The 25,971-nt window shown below is 43.5% G+C and overlaps 1 protein-coding gene across 2 annotated transcripts in view; it reads right to left on the minus strand.

The window, feature by feature from the left end:
- DAPK1 (death associated protein kinase 1) overlaps positions 1-25,971 on the minus strand; it is a 391,735-nt gene that overhangs the window by 154,965 nt on the left and 210,799 nt on the right. For both annotated transcript variants that reach the window (XM_029617004.1, XM_029616996.1), the window contains exons 4-9: positions 21,098-21,236; positions 15,999-16,128; positions 8,711-8,759; positions 8,583-8,609; positions 952-1,104; positions 571-616 (exon numbers count right to left, since the gene is read on the minus strand). In XM_029617004.1, coding sequence (XP_029472864.1) covers positions 571-616; positions 952-1,104; positions 8,583-8,609; positions 8,711-8,759; positions 15,999-16,128; positions 21,098-21,236 — 544 coding nt within the window. The remainder of the gene's footprint in view (positions 1-570; positions 617-951; positions 1,105-8,582; positions 8,610-8,710; positions 8,760-15,998; positions 16,129-21,097; positions 21,237-25,971) is intronic.

A 25,971-nucleotide genomic window follows, 5' to 3' on the forward strand; every position in this document is an offset into this window, starting at 1 on the left:
TCAATCACAAAATCTTCACAGATATGTACTGTGCTGTTAGTATCTGACTGTGCATGTAAAACTGACCTTCAAAACCTAGGCCACTACCAAAACCTCAAACAGAGTTTCTAGTTACCCCTCTTACAGTGGTATAAATAGTTTACTTATATGAGAGCCTTATAAACGAGTCTCTCTTTTTTCAGCAGCAGCCCAAAATGCGATAAAAGCCTGTCTGGGCACTTCTCAGCCTGTGATGTGAAAATACTGCAGGAGCAATAAATTTAACTCACATTGCAATAAAATAGCTATGCGGTATCTGGAAAATTACCTTCACCGTGCCTTTTTATTTATTTATTTTTTTGATCGCGGGTGCCATTCTCGTGAAATTTATATGAAAATGATGAATCTAGGCCTTTATGGGGTAATTTGTGAAAAGCCAAGGTTTAGGCGGTGATGTGGGTTTCACATGGTCTGTTTTACACCATAAGTCTTATTAAAAGAGAAAATGCAAATACTTAACAAAATGTAAGCACCACAGACACAGACTGAACAGAATGAAGGTTTAGTAGGAAAGGAATGTAACCAACAGACCTTGATCCATGGGTGCTGCAAACTGTCCTTGATTGTCATTCTCTTCCTTGTACAGAGAAACATGGAAAAGGGTGTTAGCTTTGTACTGCATACAAACAAAGCTGTTTGCTCTTTTAGTCCGCTTGGAGAGACAGGAATAAAAAGGTCAAATAAGTTATAGGTGATGCCTTTTCACTGGACTGCTTTTAAGAGCAGGCTACAGATGTATCAAGTTAGTGCAATAAAAAAACACATCACCTACAACTTATTTGCTGACCTCTGTTTCCGCATGCTGGGTATGACAAATTAAAAGCAGTATATTCAACACAAGCAAAACTGAACTAAACTTGTATATGTCACAAATGGTAGATATAAAAGAAGACAAATTGCAGGTCGACTCACTTTGGATCCTTTACCAGCAGCCTCCTTATAAAATCTTTGGCCAGGTCACTGGTATGGCTGAAGAATTCTTCTTCAAATTCGTAGCTCACAGCAGACACATTTGCTAATGTTTCCTGCTTGGTTTCACCCAAGAATGGCGATGTGCCACTTAAACTGTTACACAAACACACAGGAAAGAACAGCTATTATTTTCTACTAAGTGCCACTTTGGCCATGTATTATCAGATAAGGAAAGCGGACAAAAAGAATATTTTTCTAGATTTTGGAACCGAAATGCATTTAACAGAAAATACAATCTAAGTAGAACAAAAGCTTTTCATAGGGCTTCAAACAATTGTTTGAACAAAGTTGAGTGCTGCCCTGTCCTCAGAACAAGGCCTTAGTTACATAAGATTTGCCATACTGGGTCAGACCAAGGGTCCATCAAACACATCCAACAGTGCCCAATCCAAGTCACAAGTACCTAGCAAGTACCCAAACATTAGATAGATCCCATGCTACTATTCCTTATTGATTAACAGCAGTTTATGGCCTTCTGCTCTAGGAACTTATCCAAACCTTTTTTAAACCCACTTACACTAACTGCCATAACCACATCCGCTGGCAATGAATTCCAGATTTTAATTATGCATTGAGTGAAAAAGAATTTTCTCCAATTTGTTTTAAATGAGCTGCTCTCTAGTCCTTGTATTTACCTGAAAGAGTAAATAACTGATTCACATTTATCCGTTCAAGTCCTTTCATGATTTTGTAGACTTCTATCATAACCCCCTCTCAGCCGTCTCTTCTCCAAGCTGAAAAGCCCTAACCACTTTAGCCTTTCTTCATAGGGGAGCCTTTCCATCCCCCCTTATTTTGGTCACCTTTCTCTGTACTTTCTCCAGTACAACTATATCTTTTTGAGATGTGGCGACCAGAACTGCACACAGTATTCAAGGTGTGATCTCACTATGGAGGCATTATGACATCCACCATTTTAATTTGCCATTCCCTTCCTAATAATTCCTAACATTCGGTCCGATTCAGTAAAGTCCGCGGGAGAGCGGGCGAACGCCCGCTCTCCCAGTGCGTGCACAGGCCACTTGCCTGTGCGCGCGTTTCAGTATTTAAATGAGGCCCGGCGGTAGAAACAGGCAAAAGGAGGTGCTAGGGACACTAGCACGTCCCTAGCACCTCCTTTTGGCCCGGAGCGGCGGCTGTCAGCGGATTTGACAGCCGACGCTCAATTTTGCCGGTGTCTGTTCTCAAGCCCGCTGACAGCCACGGACTCGGAAATCGGTTGCCGGCAAAATTGAGCATCTGGTTTTCTACCTGACAGCCGCGGGCCAACTTCAAATTTTTTTTTTTTTACTTTTTTTACCCTTCGGGACCTCAGACTTAATATCGCCATGCTTTTCTGTGCACTTTCCCGGTGCCTGAAGAAATTAGCGCCTACCTTTGCATTTGCATGTTGAGGGCGCTATAGGTTCGGCAGGGTGGACACGCGTTTTCGGCCCCTTACTGAATAAGGGGTAAGGGAAAACATGTCCAATGGCGGGTTAACAGTACAGCGCACCAATGGCGGGTTAACAGTACAGCACACTGTACTGTATCGGCCCAATTGTTTGCTTTTTTTGACCACCACAGCACACTGAACCAGCGATTTCAATGTATTATCCGCTATGATGCCTAGATCTCTTTTCTGGGTGGTAACCTCTAGTGTGGAACCTAACTGTGTATCCACAGTAAGGGTTATTTTTCCCTATATGCAACACCTTGCACTTGTCCACATTAAATTTCATTTGCCATTTGGATGCCAAATCTTCCAGTCTCACAAGGTCCTCCTGCAATTTATCACAATCTGTTTGAGATTTAACTACTCTGCACAATTTTTGTCATCTACAAATCTAAGCACCTCACTCATCATACCCCTTTTCAGATTGTTAACAAATATATTAAAAAGCACCAGTCCAAGTACAGATCCCTGAGGCACTCCAATGTTTACCTTTTTCCTCTATGAAGACAGACCATTTAATCCTACTCTATTTTCTGTCTTTTAACCAGGTTGTGATCCAGAAGAGGATATCACCTTCTATTCCATGACTTTTTAGTTTTCTTAGAAGCCTCTCGTGAGGGACTTTGCCGAATGCCATCACCAAGTAAAGGAACCCTACATCTTAAAATTGGACTTCATATAATACTATGAATCAGTCAGAGCTGTAGAAGAGATAATAACCCTCCTAGCATTGAGAAAGGATTGTAGCTGCTCAGGTGTGAAGAAAAGTATCCGAACGAAGCTTTACAAAACATTTGTAAGGGTAACGTAATCCAAAAGTAGCCCCCAAATCAAGAGTATCTTTCGAGACCTAAAAAAAACACTTTTCTCCTTTGCTGGGTAAACCTAGAAATATCTGGAAAAATCCTCAGATTTTGAGCGTAAAAAGGAGAATTTAAATTTCGAAAATATACAGACATCACTTCAGACAAATATGAATCAGCAACAAAGGATACTAATAAGGTGGCCCTATCTATAATTTCCAGACCTGATGTTTCTAAAAATTCTGTAAGATTCAACAGAGAAAATTGATTCACAGCAGAAACACCCACAGAAGCTTGAGAAGATGACGGCAAAAAAGTTATTTTGTTAATAGAAGGAAATCTTCGGGTGGTATTACCTAGAACTTGAAGGAAATATATATTTAAGGTAACCATAGGACGTTTATCCAAAATCTCGGGGAAATTCAGAATCCTGAGATTAATATGATGAGAAGAATTCTCCAACAGTTCAAGCCTGCAGGATAAAGCTCCATTATCCTGAATAGACAGACTGGACCCCCTGGGTATCTTTTTGAACTGCAGCAAGTCACCTTGAGTGCTCTTGAATGGAATTTTCATGCTGGGTAACCATAGGGTCTAATTTTGTAACAACTGACTCCACTTTTAATATGGAGACACAAAATCTTAGCAAAGTTGTCCATTAATTTCCATAACGATTTCAGTGTTATAACCGCCAGCTCTGGAGACATCCAAAAGGATTCCTGCAGGGTTGGTACCACAAAAAAGAAAAGTTCAGAAAGAAGATTATCCTGACCTCTTATCTGCCCAATGCCTTTGGAAGGAAAGAAACAAATGCAGTTCCAGCCACCACTGGCCCATCGGAGACCTTCAAGGTTGAAACAGAAGATGCTGTAACCTCCTCAGCTCCCACATGCACGGGCACCGGCGCCGATATGCCTGCCAGCATCTCGGTAGCATCCCTGGAGGAAGCGCGTCTTTCAGTCAGCGGAAGAACCAGTTCTCAGAGGCTGAGGGATTACATCGTCCCCAGGAAGCACAGACGCTCCCTCACCGGCTGCTTCAGCGGGGACCTCTCCGCTGAGAAATTCAGGGTTCACAGAAGCCGAAGGAAACAATCTGGCTGGGTAATAATGAAGGTTCAGCGGGAAAACCCCCAATTTTTCCTCTCTTTGATGCCATAGTGATTAAAACAAGAAATTAAAGGGAACAGAGCACAGCAGAGCCGCGTCTACTGACTTACATCCATCTTGTCCCCTGTGATGGTATTTTTAAACAAGGTCTATGCCTGTTGCACATTCTTTACCTTTGTAACTGCACCCTTCAGGGTTTGTTTTTTTTTAAACTATTTTCCTCATTTTGTCAAAGTTTCCCTTTTGAAAGTTTAGTGCTGGAGCCATAGATTTACTTACTGTCTCCCCTTCCTTTTTTTAGCAGAATCCTTTTTATTAAGAAGATATGCAGCTCATAGGCAGAACAGTCGCATACAAATACAAGCAAAACCAGAGACAGCGAGTAGTCTTTGAGAAAATTGAAACAGTCATGTCCTCCCCCATTGCTCTGTTATAATTACCAGCATGCAATCTTCATTTTTATACCAAAAAACACACCCCCATTCATCCCCTGACTCACTCACAGACAGCCCCACACTTCCAGCCAATCATCCATCTAACTTTCAATCCACACATCCTATCTACTCCCTAAGCCTCCCCGGAGACCAACAACTCTGTACCCAGCATATGAACAGATAATACATGGAGATACAAAGAGCCACAGCCCTCACTGCAAATCCCAAATGCTTCCCTTCAACTCAGGAAAATGGGAATTTGTGGCCTAAGCCCTAAGAGCCGGCCCACTCACCCGGTATCCGGCCGCCACCAGGCTGGTTGGTGTATCCGTAGGTAAAAGATGGTAGTATTGGGACTAACTCTCACAGTATCTCTTATCAGGTTTCGTGCAACTCTTGACACTTTCCATCCACTCCAGCTGCATAAGAGCTGCCACCCGACGATACCAGGCAATCACTTGAGGTACCGCAAGAGGGTCACTCCATCCCGACAGTATCTCTCTGCATGCTAAAAGAATAGCAAGTCTTCCGAAACAATCGTGGGAAACAAAGCAGGTAGGTAAGGACCCTTTCAGAACCCGCTATAAGAAGTCTACCTGATTTCGGGAGCTGCCTGTCAATACATTTCTCGATGAACTCCAAGGCGGTAGACTAAAAGGACTCAAGGCTGGAGCAGGTGAAAAGCCGATTAAACATGTGTGCCTGGCTCTTGCATACATTTAATACATAGCGATGAGGACAGACGGCCCATTTTGAATCGAAGCACATTATCGCAGATAGTATGATGAAGGATTCTGAAATGCAATTTGCACAGTCCCAAATCTGGGATATGATAGTGCAAAGTCTTAAAACAGAACTGTATATAGGGCTTAGTGACTGGCTCTGTCCATACCGCCGACCAGTAAGCAGCAAGCGCATCTAAGAACTCTGTTGTAGCATATTGCCTGCTCAAGGTGCTCCATCCCTTAATAGAGTTGCCAGAGTATGCGGTGTCAAATATGTTTTTAGCAAAGGAGGACTCTTGCTGGAATCGCTCTCGTGTCCAGTGAAAGGAGTGGAGATAATGTCGCATCTGCAGATACGCAGAAAAGTGTTTCAACGGTAGGTGGTTTGTACGAGCCATAGAGGCGAACTCTCGGACCACTGGGCTGTCTTCTTCATAGAGATGGAAAATAAATGGCAGACCATTACAGGCCCAAGCTTGGAATATGGCACTACTATTGAGACCAGGTGAAAAGTCGTTATTTCCCACTAGTGGCAGCAGTAAGGAGTAGGAGCCCACCTGCCTCAGCCACCGCCAAGCCCGCCAGCAAGGTCGAAGGAACACCTTTGTGGTGTCCACGGTCCGAATCGTCTGCGGACTGGCTTGCAGAAGATATAAAGGAGACCATGGAGCAGACATATTAGTAAGCAAGCCCTGCTGACAATAAGAGTAAGAATCTAAAAGCCATTCTCCCACAAAACACATCTGGCAAGCAACATGGCCTCCCAGACTTCTGGAGATATAAAGACCTCCCCCTTCCTTAGAGCACATCAGGACCTGGTGCTTAATACGTGCTCTTACCAGCCCATATAAAGCTTTGGAAAACGGATTGTAACCGCTGTAAATCAGCAGTAGATAGCAAATAGGGAGCATATGCAGCCTATATAAAAGTTTAGGAACAATCACCATTTTTAATAGCGCACATCGCCCAAAGAATGTCAGGGGTAGAGGGTGCCAGGCCAGCAGCTGGGCTCAGATATTCGTGATTGTTTCCCGTATATTCATATCAAAGGGCGGTGAGATCTCTAGGAATCCATACCCCCAAATATTTTAGTTTCCCAGAAGCCCATAGAAAGGGGAAAGCTCCGGGCCAAGTTGCCTGCAGTTGCAGGTTTAAGGGTAATGCCTCAGACTTAGAGAAATTGATTCGTAAGTCTGCTCTCTGTTGAAATTGTGAGAAAATCAAAACTATGACGGGTATGCTCACCCAGGGGCGACCTATAAAAGAATATCAGCAGCAAACCACCACTTTCAATACATGATTACTAATTCTCAGGCCCCAGAATTCGTTGTCACTTCAAAGTATGGCAGCTAAAGGCTCGATCGCTAAGACAAATAACAGGGGAGAGAGAGGCCATCCCTGACGCATCCCCACAGTGCAGGGAAAAGGGCGAGGACAAAGCACCATTGATTAGCAGTCTAGCACTAGGGTTGGCATAAAGCACCTGTAACCAATGCATAATTTCTCCTTCAAATCCATAGCACTGGAGTACCCAAAACAAATAATCCCAAGACAGGGAATCAAACGCTTTTTCTGCATCTAGACTTAGGATCAGCACCTCAGCCTGGGGATGATAGATAAGGGCCGCTATCAGTTGCCTTACGCTCTGTACCCCTTGCCGTCCTTTAACAAAGCCCGTCTGGTCAGTGTGTATTAGCTCGGGAAGGATAGCATTGAGACGGGTGACCAAGATAGGCGCTAAAATTTTAATATCAACATGAGACCAGCCAATAAGAACCCACATCATAGGGATCCTTTCCCGGTTTCGGGAGGAGGACAATCTTAGATCGATTGTCTGCCTCTGGTATATGTTTGTGAGTAAGAAGATTATTGTAAAAATGAGTTAGTCGGTAGCAGGGGAAACTAATACTGTCCCCCTTCCTATCAATTCAAATTTGATCATATTATGATCACTATTGCCAAGCAGCCCCACCATTACCTCTCACCAGATCCTGGTCTCCATTGATAATTAGATCTAAAATTATTCCCTCTCATCGGTTCCTGAACCAATTGCTCCATAAAACTATTATTTATTCCATCCAGGAACTTTCCCTCTCTAGCATGCCCTGTAACATTTACCCAGTCAATATTGGGGTAAATGAATTCTCCATTACTGCACTACCAATTTGATTAGCTTCCCCTAATTTCTCTTAGCATTTCACTGTTCATCTCATCATTTTGGCCAGATGGAAGGTAGTATAATCCTATCGCTATACTCTCCATTCCCCCAACACACAAGGGATTTCTACCCATAAAGATCTGATTGTGCATTTAGTCCCTTGCAGGATCTTTATCTTGTTGGACTCTATGCCATCACAGAAATTCAGCTCCATCCCGCTACCAAGTTGCTCTTCTCCATCAATGTGATATAATTTGTACATTGGGTACCCTCTTTCCACCACGTCTCTGAGATGTTATACATACTAACTCTCCCATCTTACTTCTTAGACTTCTGGCATTAGTATACAAACATTTCAAAGTGTGTTTGTCAGGGATAATTCGGAATCTTTTATCTCAGGTGATTCTTTACTTATAGGGACATGGACTACTTGTCTTATTATTGGAACCTCTCTGTTGGGATGCCCTAATTCTAATGATTTCAAAAGATACTCATGAAGTATCTCCCTCTGAACCATTTGCTGCTGAGCGACTGTCGGATTCTAGAATGTCAATGCAGAGAGTCCACACTCCCAGTACCACTCTCTCTTCCCACAGTTTGCATGGAACTGACAGAAAGTGGACATAACTTTAGCTATCACCAGGAGCCACAATGTGCTGGAGGTAGTGCCTGGAGCACCACTTGATATATTTTATAACAAGAGAATGCCTCACTGGATGGAGAAGAACTGGTGATAAATCCTTAAGAAACAAGTAGCAGAGAAAACATCCTTTAAAATGCCATTTTTTGAGAAGGAAAAGAAACAAGTAGCAGAGAAAACATCCTTTAAAATGCCATTTTTTGAGAAGGAAAATATTAACTTGTACTTTAAATATAATGTAACACTTAAAATTATTGTTGCACTTACAGGATGTAAGTTATTACACCGATGCTCCTGTAGAAAAAGAAAAAAAAACACATGATGCAATTAAAATAAGGTAACTGGCATAAGAAATGACAGACACGACCTTGGAAAATGAAAACTGGCTAACTTACCACATATCCGCATCGAGACCAAGGGGCTCATAGTTCACTATCTCTGGAGCTAAGAAAGAGAAACACAGCAATATTGGTCTTAGAGAACTGCAGGTCTGTTTAATCCTTTCAAATCCTTAAACCAGCAACTCCTTCATTCCGAGAGCCCAAAACACTGGTTTAAAACCCATATCCGCATGTGCATTATTTTGTAACATCTAAGCAGCAGTTAAGAATTGCATTTATTTAAAATCATTTAATTGCCTGATAAAAATCTTCATAAGCGATGTACAACATATCAAAACTGAACACAGATCAAAATCAATTCATAAACATAATTCTTCAAATAAATAAATACTTCCTCACGAACACTACACATTAACCAGTTATTCAAATAAATGAATAAATAATTCTTCAGAAACATTACTTATTAACCAGATTTTTAATAGTTTCTGAAACCTTAAAAGATCTCTCTTTCCTTAAAGCTAATGGGAGATCATTCCATACATTTGGGATGGTGAAGAGAAAGATCTACTCCTTAAACTCGAGTGACAAAATGTTTTAACTGCCGGAATTTGCAAAAGATATTTGTTGGCAGACCATAAATAATTGCTGGTCTTATACCACCTCAAACAATTTTTCAATTGCTTTGGACCTTCACCTCGCATAATTTTAAATGCCATGTTAGATTTTTAAAAGTATTTTCGCACTAACTGGGAAAAAATGAAGTCCTAAAAGCAATGGACCTGCAGATGTTCATCTACAACTACTTGTCACTAACCATGCTGCCATATTTTGAATTATCTTCTGCATTAATTTTGTTGGAAGTCCCCAAAACACATTATAATAATCAATGTACAAAAGTACCAACACCTATGCCACTGACTTTAAAGCACACAAATTAAATAAGGTCTAATATAGCTCAACATTTTCACTTTATAGTAGGAGTTTCAAGCCATCTGCAAAATGTGCTTTTCCATGCTTAAGGTTAAATCAAGCACAACTCCAAGAGATCTTACCTCCTGTTTTGGAATCAAGTCAACATCAATCAGTTTTAAAAAGTTTACCAAAATAACCATTCCCCAAATATAGCAGCACAATTTTGGAAGAATTTAATATCAATTTACTTGTTTTTAACCAAGCCTCAGATATTAAGCATTGGGCCAAGTTAGAACTGGTAAGCAACTCTGCTTTCTCACAGGACAAGTAGGATGTTAGTCCTCACATATGGGTGAGTACCGAGCAGAGGATGCCCGAGCAATGCACCAAATGTACCCAAGACGTGCAACAGGTACAACGATTGGGATGGAATTTGGTAGAGAGCATCCAGAACCCTAATGGGCAGGTGGAAGGGTGTTGGTACCTCAGTTCGCAAATAAGTTGCGTAGCACAGACTGGCCGAAGATGGAATTTGTCTGCCAGCCTTGTCTAAACAAAAATGGGCTGCGAAGGTGTGGAGAGCGCTCTAGGTAGCAGCCTTACATATGTCAACAAGCGGCACCGAGCATAGGTGCGCTACTGATGTTGCCATGGCCCTGATAGAGTGTGCCTTGACACGGTCTTAAAGCGGAATGCCTGCATGCCGATAGCAAAAGGAAATTCTTTCCTCCTGGTTAGCAGACTGTGTCTGCTTATCCACATGTTTACCCAATTTGACAGAATCGAAGGAATCAAACAATTGAGTGGATTTCCTGTGGCCAGCTGTACAGTCTAGATAGAATGCTAGAGCACGTTTACAGTCAAGGGTATGCAGAGATTGTTCTCCTGGATTTGAATGAGGCCTGGGAAAGAAGGTGGGTAGTATAATGGATTGATTAATGTGAAACTCCGATACTACCTTAGGTAAGAACTTAGGGTGAGTGCGGAGTACCGCCCGGTCCTGCAGAAGTTTAGTATAAGGCGGGTAGGTGACTAAGGCCTGTAACTCACTAACTGAGTGGATGTGATCGCCTAAAGAAAAATCACTTTCCAAGTGAGATAGCGGAGATCACAGGATTGGAGAGGCTCAAACGGCGGTTTCATGAGCCTTCCCAAAACCATGTTGAGGTCCCATGAAAGGGCCCGGAGGGCACACTGGAGGTTTAAGGTGGAGCAAGTCCTTCAAAAAGTGTGTTACAAGGGGTTGTACTGAAATAGGTACATCCCTGACACCTTTATGGAAAGCGGCCACCGCACTGACATGTACCCTGATAGACGAAGTTTTGAGGCCTGACTGACAGGTGCCAGAGTTAGTCCAGAAACTTCAGTGTGGAACAAGTGAAGGGGATCGATGGACATGGAAGTACACTATACCGTAAACCTGTCCACTTGTAACGATAAGAATGATAAGAGTGATCAGAAGCGGGTCCTTCCTCAGAGGAATGTGCCGCTGTACTGATAGGCCGTGGAGCATTGGAAACCAGACCTGGCGTGGCCAATGAGGGGCTATCAGAATCATTAGCCCCTTGTCCCTTCGCAACTTTACGCGAGTCTTTAAAATGAGAGGAAGTGTAGGGTATGCATAAAGGAAACCACTGGCCCACGAGAGGGAGAAAGCATCTCTTGGCTGAAGGTGTCGGCTGAGAATGAGAGAGCAGAAGTTCCCTACTTTGCAGTTGTGAACTGACGCAAAGAGGTCTATGTGAGGGTAACCCCAACGTTGGAATATTGAGTCCGCTACCGTGGGGTTGAGGGACCACTCGTGCGGTTGAAAGTGTGACTCAGCTTGTCTGCCAACACATTGTCCACTCCCAGCAAGTAGGGAGCCCTGAGGTACATCGAGAGGGAAAGGGCTTCCGCCCATATCTGTGCAGCTTCCTGACACAGGAGGTAGAAGCCCGTTCCCCCTTGCTTGTTGATGTACCACTTGGCCACCTGGTTGTCTGTTTGAATCAGGATGACCTGGTTGGAAAGGTAATCCTGAAAAGTCCTGAGAGCATGTCTGGTTGCATGAAGCTCCAGGAAATGTATTTGGTGTTTGGCTTCCTCTGGAGACCAAATGCCCTGAGTTTGCAGGTTTTCAACTTGTGCACCCCAGCCAATGCTGGAGGTATCTGTTGTCAAGGTTATTTGAGGCTCTGGAGCCTGAAAAGGAAGGCCTTGAAGAAGATTGGCTTGCTTTATCCACCAAGCCAGTGATAAGCGGAGCTGGTTGGTGATGTGGACAATGGTGGACATTGGCTGAGAAGACTGAATCCACTGCGACTTTAGAGTCCACTGCATTACTCATGGCAAGGTGAGCCATGGGAGTGACATGCACAGAGGAGGCCATATGACCCAGTAAGATCAGAAAGTGACATGCAGTTGAGTGTTGTAGTGAGTGAGAGCTCGAGCCTGAGGTAGGAAGGCTTTCGCTTTTAGAGTGTCCAAGTCAGCCCCCTATGAACGATATGGTTTGATAGGGAATTAGCCTGGATTTTGGATGTTTATGAGAAACCCTAGGGAGATCAGGGTATGCCACATGAGACGCAGGGACATCAGTGCAGTTTGCTGAGTGGGAGCCCTGATCAACCAATTGTCGAGATAGGGGTAGACATGGACACTGACTCCTGAGAAAGGCAGCTACCACTACGAGGCACTTGGTGAAGACTTGTGGACCAGATGCTAGGCTGAATGGTAACACTCGATATTGAAGTGTTTTGGGCCTACTAGGAATCTGCGACGTGACAGAGTAATTGAAATATGTGTATAGGCATCCTGGAGGTCTAGAGAGCAGAGTGTCTTCCCTTTGGAGAAGGGGGAAGAAGAGAACCCAAGGTCACCATTTTGAACTTTTCTCTTTGTAGGTATTTAAGGTGCGAAGATCCAGTATTGGGCGAACACCACCTGACTTTTTTGGTATCAGGAAATACTGGGAATAGAACCCCTGCCCCTGTTGGGAGAGGGGCTCCAGGAGTGATAAGTGGTCGGATGTTCCCCACGTCAGACTAGGTGGGGAATCCGGTGGAACAGAGAGAAAGTTGAGGTGGTAACCTTGAGTTTCTACAGTGAGTACCCACTGATCTGTGGTGACTGTGCCAAAGTTTGGAGAAGTGGCACAGCCAGCCTCAGAAGGGAATAGCTGGAAGTGAAGGCTGGATACTGTTCTCTAGGAAGGAGTCAAAAGCCAGACGCTGGACCTGGCTGGGGGGCTGGCTGTGACTTCTGTACTCGAGGTTGCCCGGATTGGCCTTTTTGGTAAGGCTTAGAAGGTTGACCCCTGAATGCCGGGGGATAGTATCTCCTTTGCCGGTAGACTTGTCTCTTGGAGTCTCTCCTAAAAGATCTTTTGGAAGAGGAAGAGAGATCAGAAGGCAGCAAGGAGAGCTGGTGCAGAGTCTCTTGGTGGTCCTTGAGCTGCACCACTGCTTCTTGAATCTTTTCTCCAAAAAGATTATCCCCAGCACAGGGCAAGTCAGCTAATCTGTCCTGTACATCTGGTCTGAGGTCTGAAGACTTTAGCCAGGCCCATCTCCTCACACTAATTCCTGCCACTGAAACTCTGGAGGCGGTGTTGAAGATGTCATAAGCAGACCGAACGTCATGTCTGCCAGCATCTAGACCTTTTTGTGCTAAGGCATGAAGTTGATCCTGGAATTGCAGAGGTAAGGCTTCAGCAAATTCCTGAATCTTCATAAACAGGGCCCTGTTGTACTGGGTCATGTACAGTTGATAGAAGCAATGCAAGAGATGAGCATTGACCCAAGGAATACTCGCCTTCCAAATGCATCCAGAAATTTCTGTTCTTTTCCTGGGGGAATGGAAGAGTGGTGTTTGGAGTATTGTGCCCTCTACTGGGCTGACTCCACAACCACTGAGTGATGGTCTAGCTGAGCTCACTGGAAGCCAGGGGCTGACTGAACTATATAGGTGGCATCTGCCTTATGGTTGACAGGTGCCACAGAGCCGGGGTGCTCCCAATTTCTCTGTAAAAGGTCCAAGAGGATGTCATGAATAGGGATAGACATGATTTCTTTAGGAGCATCGAGAAATTGGAAAAGTTCCAACATCTGATGCCTAGAGTCCTCTTCAGTCTGAAGCTGGAATCAAACTGTTTCAGACATTTCTTTTACAAAGTTGATAAAGGACAAGTCCTCTGGAGCAGAACGCTTCCTTTCATCAGGAGGAGAAAGCTGTGAAGACAGATCATCTGTATCCTGGGACGAATCATCAGTCCAGGGATTGTATGGCTCATTACCAGCTTCCATATGTTCATCAGAAGGGAGTAACGTGTTATTCCGGAAAGGTCCTGGCCCAGGCATTGATGGCCTCGAAGGTGGAATCGAAGGCATCGAGGGAGGCACCGATGGAATCGGTGACATCGATGGATGTGTCTGTAGTAGCACTCCGGAGGGCGGAATGGAGATCGGTGTTTCTTCTTCCAATGACAAGGGTATCGGGGAGGAAGGAATCGGGGCCATCTGTTCTCTCTGATCCACCGGAAGGGCACCGATTAACTTATCCATTCTTGCCAAAGCGGTGCAAATGCCGTGGGTATCGATCGGTGGCCGGAACAGGAACCAGCATCGATGGAGGTTTGAACTCCTGGAGTGCTTTACCGATGGCCTCTTGGATCATCCAATCCAATTCCTCACGGAAACCTGGGGCATGGATACCCGGTTCCGGAGTAGGAGGCAGCACTGGTATAAGCTGGAGGGTGCACTGGTGAAAGTGGAATCACGGATCCCAACACCTGTCCAGGTGGGGAACGCCTTGGTGACCCAGAGACAGAAGAGGATGGGGCCTTTTCTGTTCAGGACTTCTTTGTCGGTGGCTCAGACGAGGTCAACACAGAGGACTTGCCTGTATCGGTGGTGGTGTCTGTTTTTCTCGATGTTCTCCTCTTATCTTTTTCCCTGAGGAGGAACAGAGGGGTGTCAACACCCGTGGAGTCATCGAAGCCGGTCGGGCAGCGGCGGTTTCCCGGTGCTGGCGCTAAGTAGACATAGGGTTTTTGGCCGAAAGAGAAGACCCATCTTCTCAAGCAGAGCCTTGCGACCCTTTGGTGTCATTTGGGCACATTTGGTCAAATAAGGACATCATGGTCGGACCCCAAACACATCACACAGACCGTGTGAGGGTCAGTGATGGACATTGTTAGAGTGCAGTTGGGGCACTGATGGAAACCAGACGCCATGACCTCAACAAAAATTAGCTGCGGTACGGTCAATGGCCAGTAGGCCGCGAGGGAAAAACTCGACAGGAATTGACGGCAAGCAGGTAAAAAAACCCACAAAAACAAAAAACTTACTGTTCGACTGCGGAGCAAAGATATCGATAAGGGGACCCCCTGTGGGGTAAAATTTTTTTTGAAAGTTTTGATGAAGTTCCGTGAGGAATAATTTCATTCAGGAATCTCTGAAGAGCTCCTTAACCTGCGTGGCTACTGCTGTGTGGAAAAAAGAAGACTGAAGGGGGACCCCTGCTGGATGCAGGGTCAGTGCATTGCTGGGCATGCCCAGTAGGTGCCAGTCAAAGTTCTAGAAACTTTGACAAAAGTGTTCCGTGATTGGGCTCCATCCTGATGTCACCCAAATGTGAGGACAACCATCCTGCTTCTCCTGTGAGAAATCATCATCCAAACAAGGACACTAAAAGATTCTGTACTGCACCCACATCTAAATTCAGCCTGTGCTGGATCCAAAGATTCTGAAAATCCCCCCCCCCCAAAAAAAAAGAAAAAAAATCAGACACCTGTCTAGTTACTGCTTTCTCCATTACCTTACAAATAAATGGTAAATTTGACACTGGCTATAACTACAACATAGCCTAGGGTCCAGGCCATCATTCTTTAGAAATAAACAGCAGCTAATTTATACACCTGACAGTATTCTTGCAGATAGTGAACAATTAACTGTAACCTGATCATCACACAACCTGAACTGCCCTTCAACACGAAGGACGGGGCTCCAACCAAAAAAAAAAAAAAGGATGGTTTAATCTGTGTCACCAACTGTTTCACTTCCAAAGGCAGCGGTTCGAAACTCTTTAAAACCCATTGTTCCTTCCACCAAAGGACTCTGAACATCCCTTCCTATCACCTGCTCCATTTCTTCATTTAAAACCCCTACCAACTAGTGTTTCTTTCTCTTTTAAAAATCTTTGCCAAGTCATCATTATCAGGAATATCCTCATAGGTCAGGTGGACAAGAACTCCTTTCACCCACCTCACACCCAGTCTCTAAATTTATTTTCAAATTTATTAGCCGCCTCTTCCAAATAGGCTAGGTGATGGTGTCAAAGGAATCAACTACAACGGAAAACGTTCTTTGTCTCCTGTGGTTTCTACATAGGGGAGCAGCTGATGCAGGACACATTTCACGTTCAACCCACAAGCAGAAGTCGCACTGACCGACAAATTCCGGCGTTCCAAAGATGTTTTTAAATTCATTTCCAGAGTCAATTTTGTGAGCCAAGCCAAAGTCGATGATCTTAATGCGAGGCTTAGGTGAATTCCTCTCCAGCAGCATTATGTTCTCGGGCTTAAAGATAAAAGAAAAAGAATATATGCACAAGAAATGAAGCAGGAGGCAAAGGCCAGTCTCATAAGCCCGTAAGATATCGTTACAGAGTTAAAGTAGCTACACATTCCTCCTTATACCGTAGGAAGTTGGTGATAACCCAACATTCAAACATTTACCTTCAGGACCCACTTTTGAAAAAAAAAAAATATTAAAATTAAAAAAAAGTATATATATTTTATCTTTTTTCTATACCATCTTTAAGATGGATACAGTCACAATGGTTTACAGTAAGGCATATAAAATAATGATGCTAAAATATATCAATTTACACAGGTGCCATAATGGTTCGGTAACAGTTTGTAAACAATATTAATTGTAAGTGTGATAAATCATGTCCAGTATTTACCCTATAAATTCTGATACTTTTTCATAACTTCACTGCCACAAAAGGTGTTTTGCTTACCTTCACATGCAGATTCGCCTTGTTTTGTGTTTAGAACTTCCTTAGTTGAGTGATCACAGGGAATATTTTATGGCTCCCCACTGGGTAGCAATTTCAGCTAGCACTACTTTTTCTTTAAAACTTAGGTACACCAGAGGTTTTTTAGGTTTTCTTTCTAAGCCTATGGAACTGAACTCCACGACAGGAGGTTGGCAACTCCTGTGCACTGCGGGATCAGCACAGCTACCCTGCAATCTTTGAAAGCTGGCACAGCCACATCATTAACAGGAATGTTGCCTTTTCTTGGGCACTCGTACTAAAAAAGGTTACCAATCCATGATCAAGGGCTTCTTCAGCTGTTCAGGTGTAGTTTATTAAGCTCACAGTAAAAGGTGCAATGGCTCAAACCTCTGCATATTAGGTATGTTAAGAATACTCCAAGACTAGAAATATTCCAAGATCCCATTTGCAAAATCCTGTTTCAGATGAAGAGGGCAGGGGAGGTGCAGACATATTACTTGTCATTGTTGTTATTGTTTAAAATGTAAACCGAATTGATCAATAATTTTGTTATTGGAAAGTCGGTATAGAAAAATGCTAAATAAATAAATAAATAAATAAATATTACACAACTAAATGGGGCATCTCACTCCCTCAATCTCCAGCTCAAGGGAGAAAGGATGACCCATCAGCTGTAGCCTTTTGGGAGAACTAGCCTAGACTGGATGATCCTCATTCTCTGGTAACCCCGAGGTTGTTTGACAAGCAGGCTATTAGCTATGCAGATAGCAGTGATTGTTCACACAATCCTAGGGCACTTGTGACCCAATATAGCAAAACAGCCTACCCTTTAATTTAAGATTTCTATTCCACCTTTCATGGCTACTCAGGCAATTCAAAGCGGATCAGAGTGTTTAACCCGATTGTCAAGTATTAAGTATATACAGTGTAGACATATATGGTTGGGTTTACATTAATATTGTTGATAGACAAGAATCATTAACTGTTCAAATATTTTACAAAAAAAAATCTAATCTCCGTTCATAGAGACATAACCTATTAATTTTTAATCCCCCCCAAGTAAGGGTCATACATTACAGAATATTTTCAGCTGGTATAGATCAGATGACTGGAAAGCCACGTTTTTAGTTGGTATCATAAGTCAAAGTGGTAAACTGGGGCTGACCAGACTACTTGCATATAGAGGAATTGTATACCGCAACGTAAAACAGATCGAAATTCTCCTTTGATGGGTCAGGAGAACACAGGCTCTAACTCTTCTATTTTAGTAAAAGTAAGGAATAAGCAGTCAATAGGAGAGAGTAGTGGTCTGTTGAGGTGCATTCTGGTTGGTGGAGCAAAGCACATTGTAAGGAGCATCTTTGTTCTTTTGACCAGAATGCAAAAGATTATATAACATGAGCTCCTCTGAGGGACCAAGTTCACATTAGCAGCTGTGCTGTCTGAATGCACTGCAAGTCCAGCCCTGTGAATCCAGAGCATACTACTTATTAGCTCTAATAACTGCCATTATAGTAATTTACTGAATTTCAGTTTCAGAAATCTGTCCTAACTCAAATCTTCAATAAGAGTAAAGTACTAGAGGTCAGTATAGTTACCTCTTGCAACTGAGCTTAACAATGGTCACTGCTTTGACAAGAGTATTGAGGTTTACTGTGCAGTGTGTCCAGGCATTTTGTGCAGCTATTGCCTCAAGAATATCACTGTGGGACAGACTGTTCCTGTACAAGCCAGGAGACAGACCTTGGATCCTGGAAGTGATGCTATCTCTTAGTAATTACACCATGAGATTAATTTCTGTGATTTTAGTTCAACAGTTAGAGTCTTTTGGCTTTATAATTCCTTAAGGGACTATGTCCAAACACTCGGCATTTTTTTTCTCCTGAAAAATTGTGTTTACATTCCAAGAGAGTGATACTCTAGGATAGAACAAGTTTAATTTTAAATTCCAATCACATACATTTGGATAATTGGGAATTTCTAAAGGTTAATCCCTGAAATCATACGCTACATTCAAGATCTGGGTCAGAAAAATGCTCATCAGGGAGTACGCAGCTTTGCTTTTTTTTTCTCTGAAGCTCAGGTCTGATAAATAGGCGCCAGTGGCCCCTAGTGGTAAACTGTGTATTACATCCTAGAGTGTATGTTCTAGTGATCTCTAATGTTAGAACAATATACTGCAATGTGTATTTATTTTAATTTTATTTATATTCTGTTTTTCACACTTTTTTTCAGCATTTCAAAGTGGATTACATTCAGGTATAGTAGGTATTTCCCTATCCCCAGAGGGATTACAATCTAAGTTTGTACCTGAGGCAATGGAGGGTAAAGTGACTTGTCCAAATTTGCTTTTGAGTATATGAAATATGTTTTTTTTCTATATCTATACATCCCATTATAAATAATATAGCTATATTTATTTGGATATTATATTTTATGAATAGTTTGGTGTTCTCCGGGCTAAGTAACCATAACATTCTGGTTGAGTGGTTTGCACTGTTTAAATTTTCTTCCTGCGTAACACCCTCAAGACATGCACCGGGAAGTAGTGAAGAGAGGGGCGTGGAGACATAATTGGCATCACTGGAGAATTACGAAAGGAGCAGACTTCACTATCAGTTGCAAAAGGGTCTGACAGCCTATGGCACTGCTGGAAAGTAGTGTTATGGAGGACCGTGGTAGGGAGCCGAAGTTTGACAGCACTACACAAGCATCTCCTGGCATACCTGATCAAGGAGGGGCAACAATGGGTCAACCTCCAAAAACTTAACACTATTTTGCAGGCCTTTTAGTGTAGAAATGTCAGGGAAAGAAGGTAAAACTGATGAGATACAACAACCAAGTGAGAGCATAAAATCCCGCCATGTCTTACCAAAAAAAGAAGGTCACCCTGCGTGGACAATGAAATACTTCAGAAGTGCCTGACAAGCAGCAGCACCTGTGTGTATCAGTGTTTGCAGACTAGAGAAGAGTATGATTCTCTTTTGTGGATTTATACAGATAGTCAAACAGGTTGAAGCTAATAAGTTTTTACTGGGCTAACTTGATAAAATCTCTCAAATTCTAGTTACCACTAAACTAAGCCCAACAGCCAATAATGGTTTGCTGACTTCAATTTCTGTTGCAGATTAACATATAGTGTGGGAAATCAAGGGGGATTTCCCTGGCTGGAGACAGAAAGCCACTCTGACTCCAGCCTTTCTAATGCAGATAAGACTTTATTTAACCAATAACTAACAGTGGCCTGCCTACCTTAGCAGTATTCACTTACACAAACAGGGGTTTGTACACTCACTCCTTTCTGGTTTGGACAGAGCACTTTACTGGAGCTACCGTCCTCCTGGAGGCATCAGGGCCTCCTGAACACAGCTGAGGGCTTACCCCTCTTATGTTCCCCAGCTGGTCCCTCCCACAGGACTCTCCCTGCCCCAAGCAGGACCCTGCCCACAGAGCTCTCTCCCTCAGTGGGATTTAAGGTGGACCAGGCGCCATGCCTGATCCCACACAGGTTTAAAGATGGAAAACAGGGTCATTCTGTAACTATTCACACACACATAGTAACTACATTAGCTCCTTTACAGTTTGGACAGCATTACCACTTAAAAGGAAAGCTGCCAAACATTTAGATAAAAACAGTAATTAAACACAAGCAGCTGCTCAAAACGTGCAGGTTTTATGGTTTTTACCGTTAACTTTATTGCCACAAAAATTCCAGGGAGTATAACATTCCATAAAATGTTACGGTTGTGTTATAAGTTTAGAAAGTTCTAAACATCTCTGAACATTATAACCCTATATCTGTAACACATTCTGAAATGTGGGATACTGCAGTGACCCATCTAGTAACCTAACAGTCATCAGCAGATAAAGACCTCTTGGCTCATCCAATCTGTCTGGTTGCCCCTCTCTGTGTCATAACAGACCTCCGTATTTCTGGTCATCACCTCCCCCCCCACCCACGGCTGTCACCTTCTGTATCTGATCCCAAGTATGTTTAAATTCTGTCATTTTGGTTACCACCGCCAGCTGGTGCGTTTTCCCAGGCATAAAGGTTATCGACAGAGGGCTGGCCTCATGGCTAAGAATTCAAGCCTACTCTCCAAAAAGGCTGACCGAGGTCAGGCACAACAAGGAGGTGATGCACGAACCCAGAGAGGGAGGAAAAGCTGCTACTGCTGCAATAAACCAGGCCAGCCAAAGGAGTGGCATGAAGAGAGCGTTTAAGGAATCTCTTCACTATTTCTGGCCAGAAAGGAATCCTGTGCATCAGCTGGGCATGCTGCCCAGGGCTAGGAAGGAAGGGGAGGCGAAGGTGTAGAAGAAAATGGGACAACAATTTGTTAGGATGTTGTTGAACACACAAAATATTGGAGCTTTTAATCAGAAGCTTAACTACCACACCATAGCCTCAGGCTCCTCAAGTCAACCAATTAACAAAAAGCATCATTTCATTCCACAGTAAGGTTCACACATGTCTTCCTACTCCCCCCCCCCCCCCCCCCCACTTCAACCCCTCTGACATACCTTGAGGTCAAAGTGCGCAATGTGCAAGGAATGAAGATACTGCACGCCGTTGAGGATCTGTTTCAGAAACTCTGTGGCCTCCTCCTCTGAAAGAGACTCTTTCTCAGCCAAAAAATCAAAGAGCTCTCCACCTGCAACCCTGGGAGAAAGGAATATATAAGTTTTGGCACAAAAGGGATTTTTTTGTGTTTTGGTTTCGGGAGAGAGAGGGGCAGAGTTTGGAGTGGAATGGTTACACAATTACTTTCAACAGTCTCTGGTAAGTTGCATTTTAATGCTGGATGTGCCAATAACACAAAAGTGACCTTTGTGTTTACTATTCGTACAACCAACTGAGAAGCCAGAATCTGTCACACTTTGTACATCATCCTTGTTCTTTTTTCTAATTTGGTTTGCTACTTGTTTTTGGAGTGGAAAATATTCATTATCATACATAATATATTACCTATGTAACAAACTCAACCATACACATTGTCAATCATCTAAATATTTGGAACCAAATCCAAAAGAAAGAATTAAACTCAGAAGGCGGACAATAGAGGAAAAGGGGAAGAAAACAAACCTAGCAGAAGAAATAACACTTAAAATATAGACAGATCTACTCTCAGGGACAGGAAATATGGATTCTGACATAGAAAGCAGAGTTGCTTACCTGTAAACAGGGGTTCCCTCTAGGACAGCAAGATATTAGTCCTCACACATGGGAGACATCATTGGATGGAGCCTGGTACAGAAAACACTTATGTCAAAGTTTCTGGAACTTCGCGCACACTGACCATGCCCAGCATATTTTAAACCAAGCGGTGTCTTTCTTCCAGTCTTGGGTCATATAATTACGATTATAATAAAGAAAAAAACAGGAGAAACCCAACTCTGCAGGGTGGTGGGCAAATTTTGTGAGGACTAACATCCTGCTGTCCTAGAAAAACACCTGTTACAGATAAGCAATTCTGCTTTCTCCTAGGACAAGCAGGACGGTAGTCCTCACAAATGGGTGAATCCCTAGCTACAGGTTGCTCCAATACAAAAGGGGACCAACAGACACCCAATGGGCACAATGACACTGGTAACAGAGGGGGAAACAGCCTGAACCCAAACAATGGGCCCGAAGCAGGGAGAGTTGGGTTCTACACCTCAAAGATTCTGATGGACAGACTGGTTGAACCTACTCATGTTGGCCATTGCTTCCCAGTCAGCAGCGGGATGCAAATGTGTGGAGAGATCTCCACATTGCAGCCTTGCAGATCTCCTCCACGGGAACTGCTCCCAAGTGGGCACAGACATTGCCATGGCTCTGACAGAATAAGCCTTGACACGACCCCGCAAGATGCCGACCCGCCTGGGCATAACAGAAGGAGATGCAGTCTGCTAGCCAACTGGATAGTGTTTGTTTGGCAACGGAAACTCCCAACCTATTCCTGTCAAAAGAAATAAAAAGTTGGGTGGAGTGTCTATGGGCTTCTGTCCACACCAGATTGAATTGCAAGAGAGCCTTAGCCTTCCAACTGTGCATTATTTGTTCACCTTGGTGTGAATGGGGCCTGGGGAAGAATGTTGGCAGGACAATTGACTGATTAAGATGGAAATCTGTCATCACTTTAAGCAGGAACATGGTGCATATGCAAGACCACCCTATCATGATAAAATTTGGTATAAGGTGGATAATTCACTAAGGCCTGGAGCTCACTGACTGCCACCAAATTATGACCTTTCAGGTCAGGTAATTCAAGTCACAGGAGTGCAGTGGCTCAAAAAGAGCTTTTATCAGCTGAGTTAGCACCACGCTGGAGGTCCAAGACACAGTGGGTGATCTTAGGGGAGGCATCAATTGAAGCAGGCTGTGCAGAGATAGGCTTATCTATACCTTGGTGGTATGTGCCAATTGCATTAAGATGAACTCTAATGGAGTTTGTCTTCAAGCCAGTCTGACAGGTGCAGGAGGTAGTCAAGCAGTTTTTGGTGTGGGGCAGGGGAACAGATCTAGGGCTTCCTGCTCACACCACACAGAAAACCACCTCCACTTCAGTCCATAGGATTTTCTAGTGGAAGGCTTTCTGGAAGCTACCAGGATCTGAGACACATCCTCAGAGATCGAGAAGCTGCAGAATTAACCTCTCAACATCCAAGCTGTGAGCGACAGGGCCTGGAGGTTGGGATGCCACAGCCTGCCCTGATCTTGCTTGATGAGATCTGGGGAATTCCCCAGACTGATTGGTCTCCAGATGGACAACTCCTGAAGGAGTGGAAACCAGACCTGTCTCTATGAATGAGGTGCTATGAGGATCATAGTCCTTCAGTCCTCGCGAAGCTTCAAGTGTCTTCGCCACCAGAGGAATCTGAGGCTACGTGTACGGAAGACCTCTGCCCCAATGGCGGGCAAAGGAGTTCAAGACTGGTTCTCTGTCTGACCTGTACAGGCAGCAGAACTGAGTCACCTTCCTGTTGCAGGGAAACGCAAACAAGTTCACTTCTGGGTTTCCCCAGAGGTGGAAGATCCGGATCGCCACCCCCGGTCTGAAGGCATGACAGTCTGTCCGCTATCACGCTCTCCATTCTGCCCAGATACATGGCCCTGAGTACTACCCTGTGGGACAGGCCCCAGGACCAGATCTGGACCGCTTCCTGCCACAGGAGGTACAACACTGTGCCTCCCTGCTTGTTGACATACCACATCACAACTTGGTTGTCTGTTTGGATCAGGACAATTTTGTTGGACAGCCAATCTCTGAAAGACCAAGAAGTTGATTTGACACTGTGCTTCCTGGTGGACCATAAAGCTCTGGAATTTGTTGCCAGAGGATGTGGTTAGTGCAGTTAGTGTAGCTGGGTTCAAAAAAGGTTTGGATAAGTTCTTGGAGGAGAAGTCCATTAATGGCTATTAATCAAGTTTACTTAGGGAATAGCCACTGCTATTAATTGCATCAGTAGCATGGGATCCTTTTAGTGTTTGGGTAATTGCCAGGTTTTTGTGGCCTGATTTGGCCTCTGTTGGAAACAGGATGCTGGGCTTGATGGACCCTTGGTCTGACCCAGCATCGCAATTTCTTATGTTCTTAAAAGAAGACACTGACAGTGGGAGGTAGACACCGGCAGTCACTGAGGCACTGCCACCATGGGGGAGAACAGAAGCAAAAAACCAAAACAAAACACAAAAAACTTACCGAACCACCAAAAAACCTGACTGAGGAGTCTAAAGGAAACAGAGAGGGACCTGGCATCGATGAAACACGCAACCCCCCCGAAAATAATCAGTGAATGTTTTCCAATGCAGTTTCCTGAAGTAAAGCCAAGAGCTCACTTAACCACAAGGCAAAAGCTCCATGGAAGAAAAAGACTGAAGAGGGACCCCGCGGGGACACATGGTTTAGGGCATGCTGGATATGCTCAGTGTGCACAGTCAAAGTTCCAGAAACTTTGACATAAGTTTTCCATGCCGGGCTCCATCCGATGCCACCCATGTGTGAAGACTACCATCCTGCTTGTCCTAGGAGAAAATATATTCTCTATTTCCTAGTATAATACCACCTAAAATATAAAATTCTTATACTAAAGTTCTTCAGGTAAAAACCAAGTTTTCAGGGTTTTTAACCTTTAAAAGCTTTTCTTGCATGAAGCTGGAATAGATGCACACTGTATTCTTTATACAGCTACCATTTTACGCAGCTCAGCCTTCACCTGAATAAACATCTTCTGTCAAGTCACAAAAAATCCTCTGTTTATATTTAGTGACCTTCATTTTCAGGTTTTATTTTTCCAAGGAATTTCAATGTTATAACAAAAAAATTTCAGGAAAAATGACCTTCACTGATTTTTCTCCTGATATCTCAGTCATTTTTCTACAGATTTTTTTTTTTTTTTTTTAAATTAAAACATTGAATCTCCCAGGAAAAATAAAATAAAAACTGAACACAAAGGTCCCTATTTATATTATAGCTGACTACTGAAAACAGTGAAGGAGCAGTCTATGGAAGGGAGGTCAGAGTTCAAATCCTGCTTCGCTTGTGGATGCTCCTTGTGACCTTGGGCAAGCCACTTCTCTCTCCACTACTTCAGGTACAAAACTTAGAGGCTGATGTAATAAGCTAAATGTACAAAATGTGTACTGATTTCAATGCAGGACTTTCTTCACTCAAACTAAAAAAAAAAAAAATTAATTTTGATTACAGTAAGCTAAAGGTATGCTAATGCATTGGGAGTTAAAAACAAAAAACAGGGCATTAACCCAAAAATGTGTGCACAAACATGATTTATGCTTATTCTCTATACTTAAAACCCAAGTAAAGGCCTTTGCACCACGTCCAGGTATGGCCCCACAGAATTTACTCCACTTCTGATTAGCTGTTAAATTTCCAGAGTGCAGAAAACATAAGTTTCGCCTTCAGGGTTTTAATGAACCTACCCTGCACTAGTGAATAGCAACTATTGCCTTAATTAACCTGGGATCTGCATGGAGGTGTGCTAATTTGCATGCAGATTTACTCACTTTTGCACACATTTTTTGTGCACTTAATTCCTGGTTACATTAGGAATAGAGCTGTGCACAGAAAAAACATGCACACAACCGCACGCTAATGCAGCATTTCCCAATCACTGTGCTATCGCTCTGGTGTGCAGCGACAGTCTTCGGTTTCTCTTTCCCCAACCGCTGATCTGCAGGTTATCCTGCCACCAGCAGGGGGTGTCAGAAAGCAGTGCTTATCTGCTGCTGCTTCTATTTTCCCCTCTGCTGGCTTTCCTCTGCAGGGGAAACAGCATGGGGGACCCTATGGTCTCATGCAGTTCCAATTAGAGAGGGAAACAGGCACAGAAGAAAGAAGCACCAGGTTAGTGTTTCTGAAAGAGGCAGCTGGATTTACTAGGAAGCTGGGGATGTT

The sequence above is a fragment of the Rhinatrema bivittatum genome, chromosome 1 (assembly GCF_901001135.1).
Source record: "Rhinatrema bivittatum chromosome 1, aRhiBiv1.1, whole genome shotgun sequence".
Classification (NCBI taxonomy): Eukaryota; Metazoa; Chordata; class Amphibia; order Gymnophiona; family Rhinatrematidae; genus Rhinatrema; species Rhinatrema bivittatum.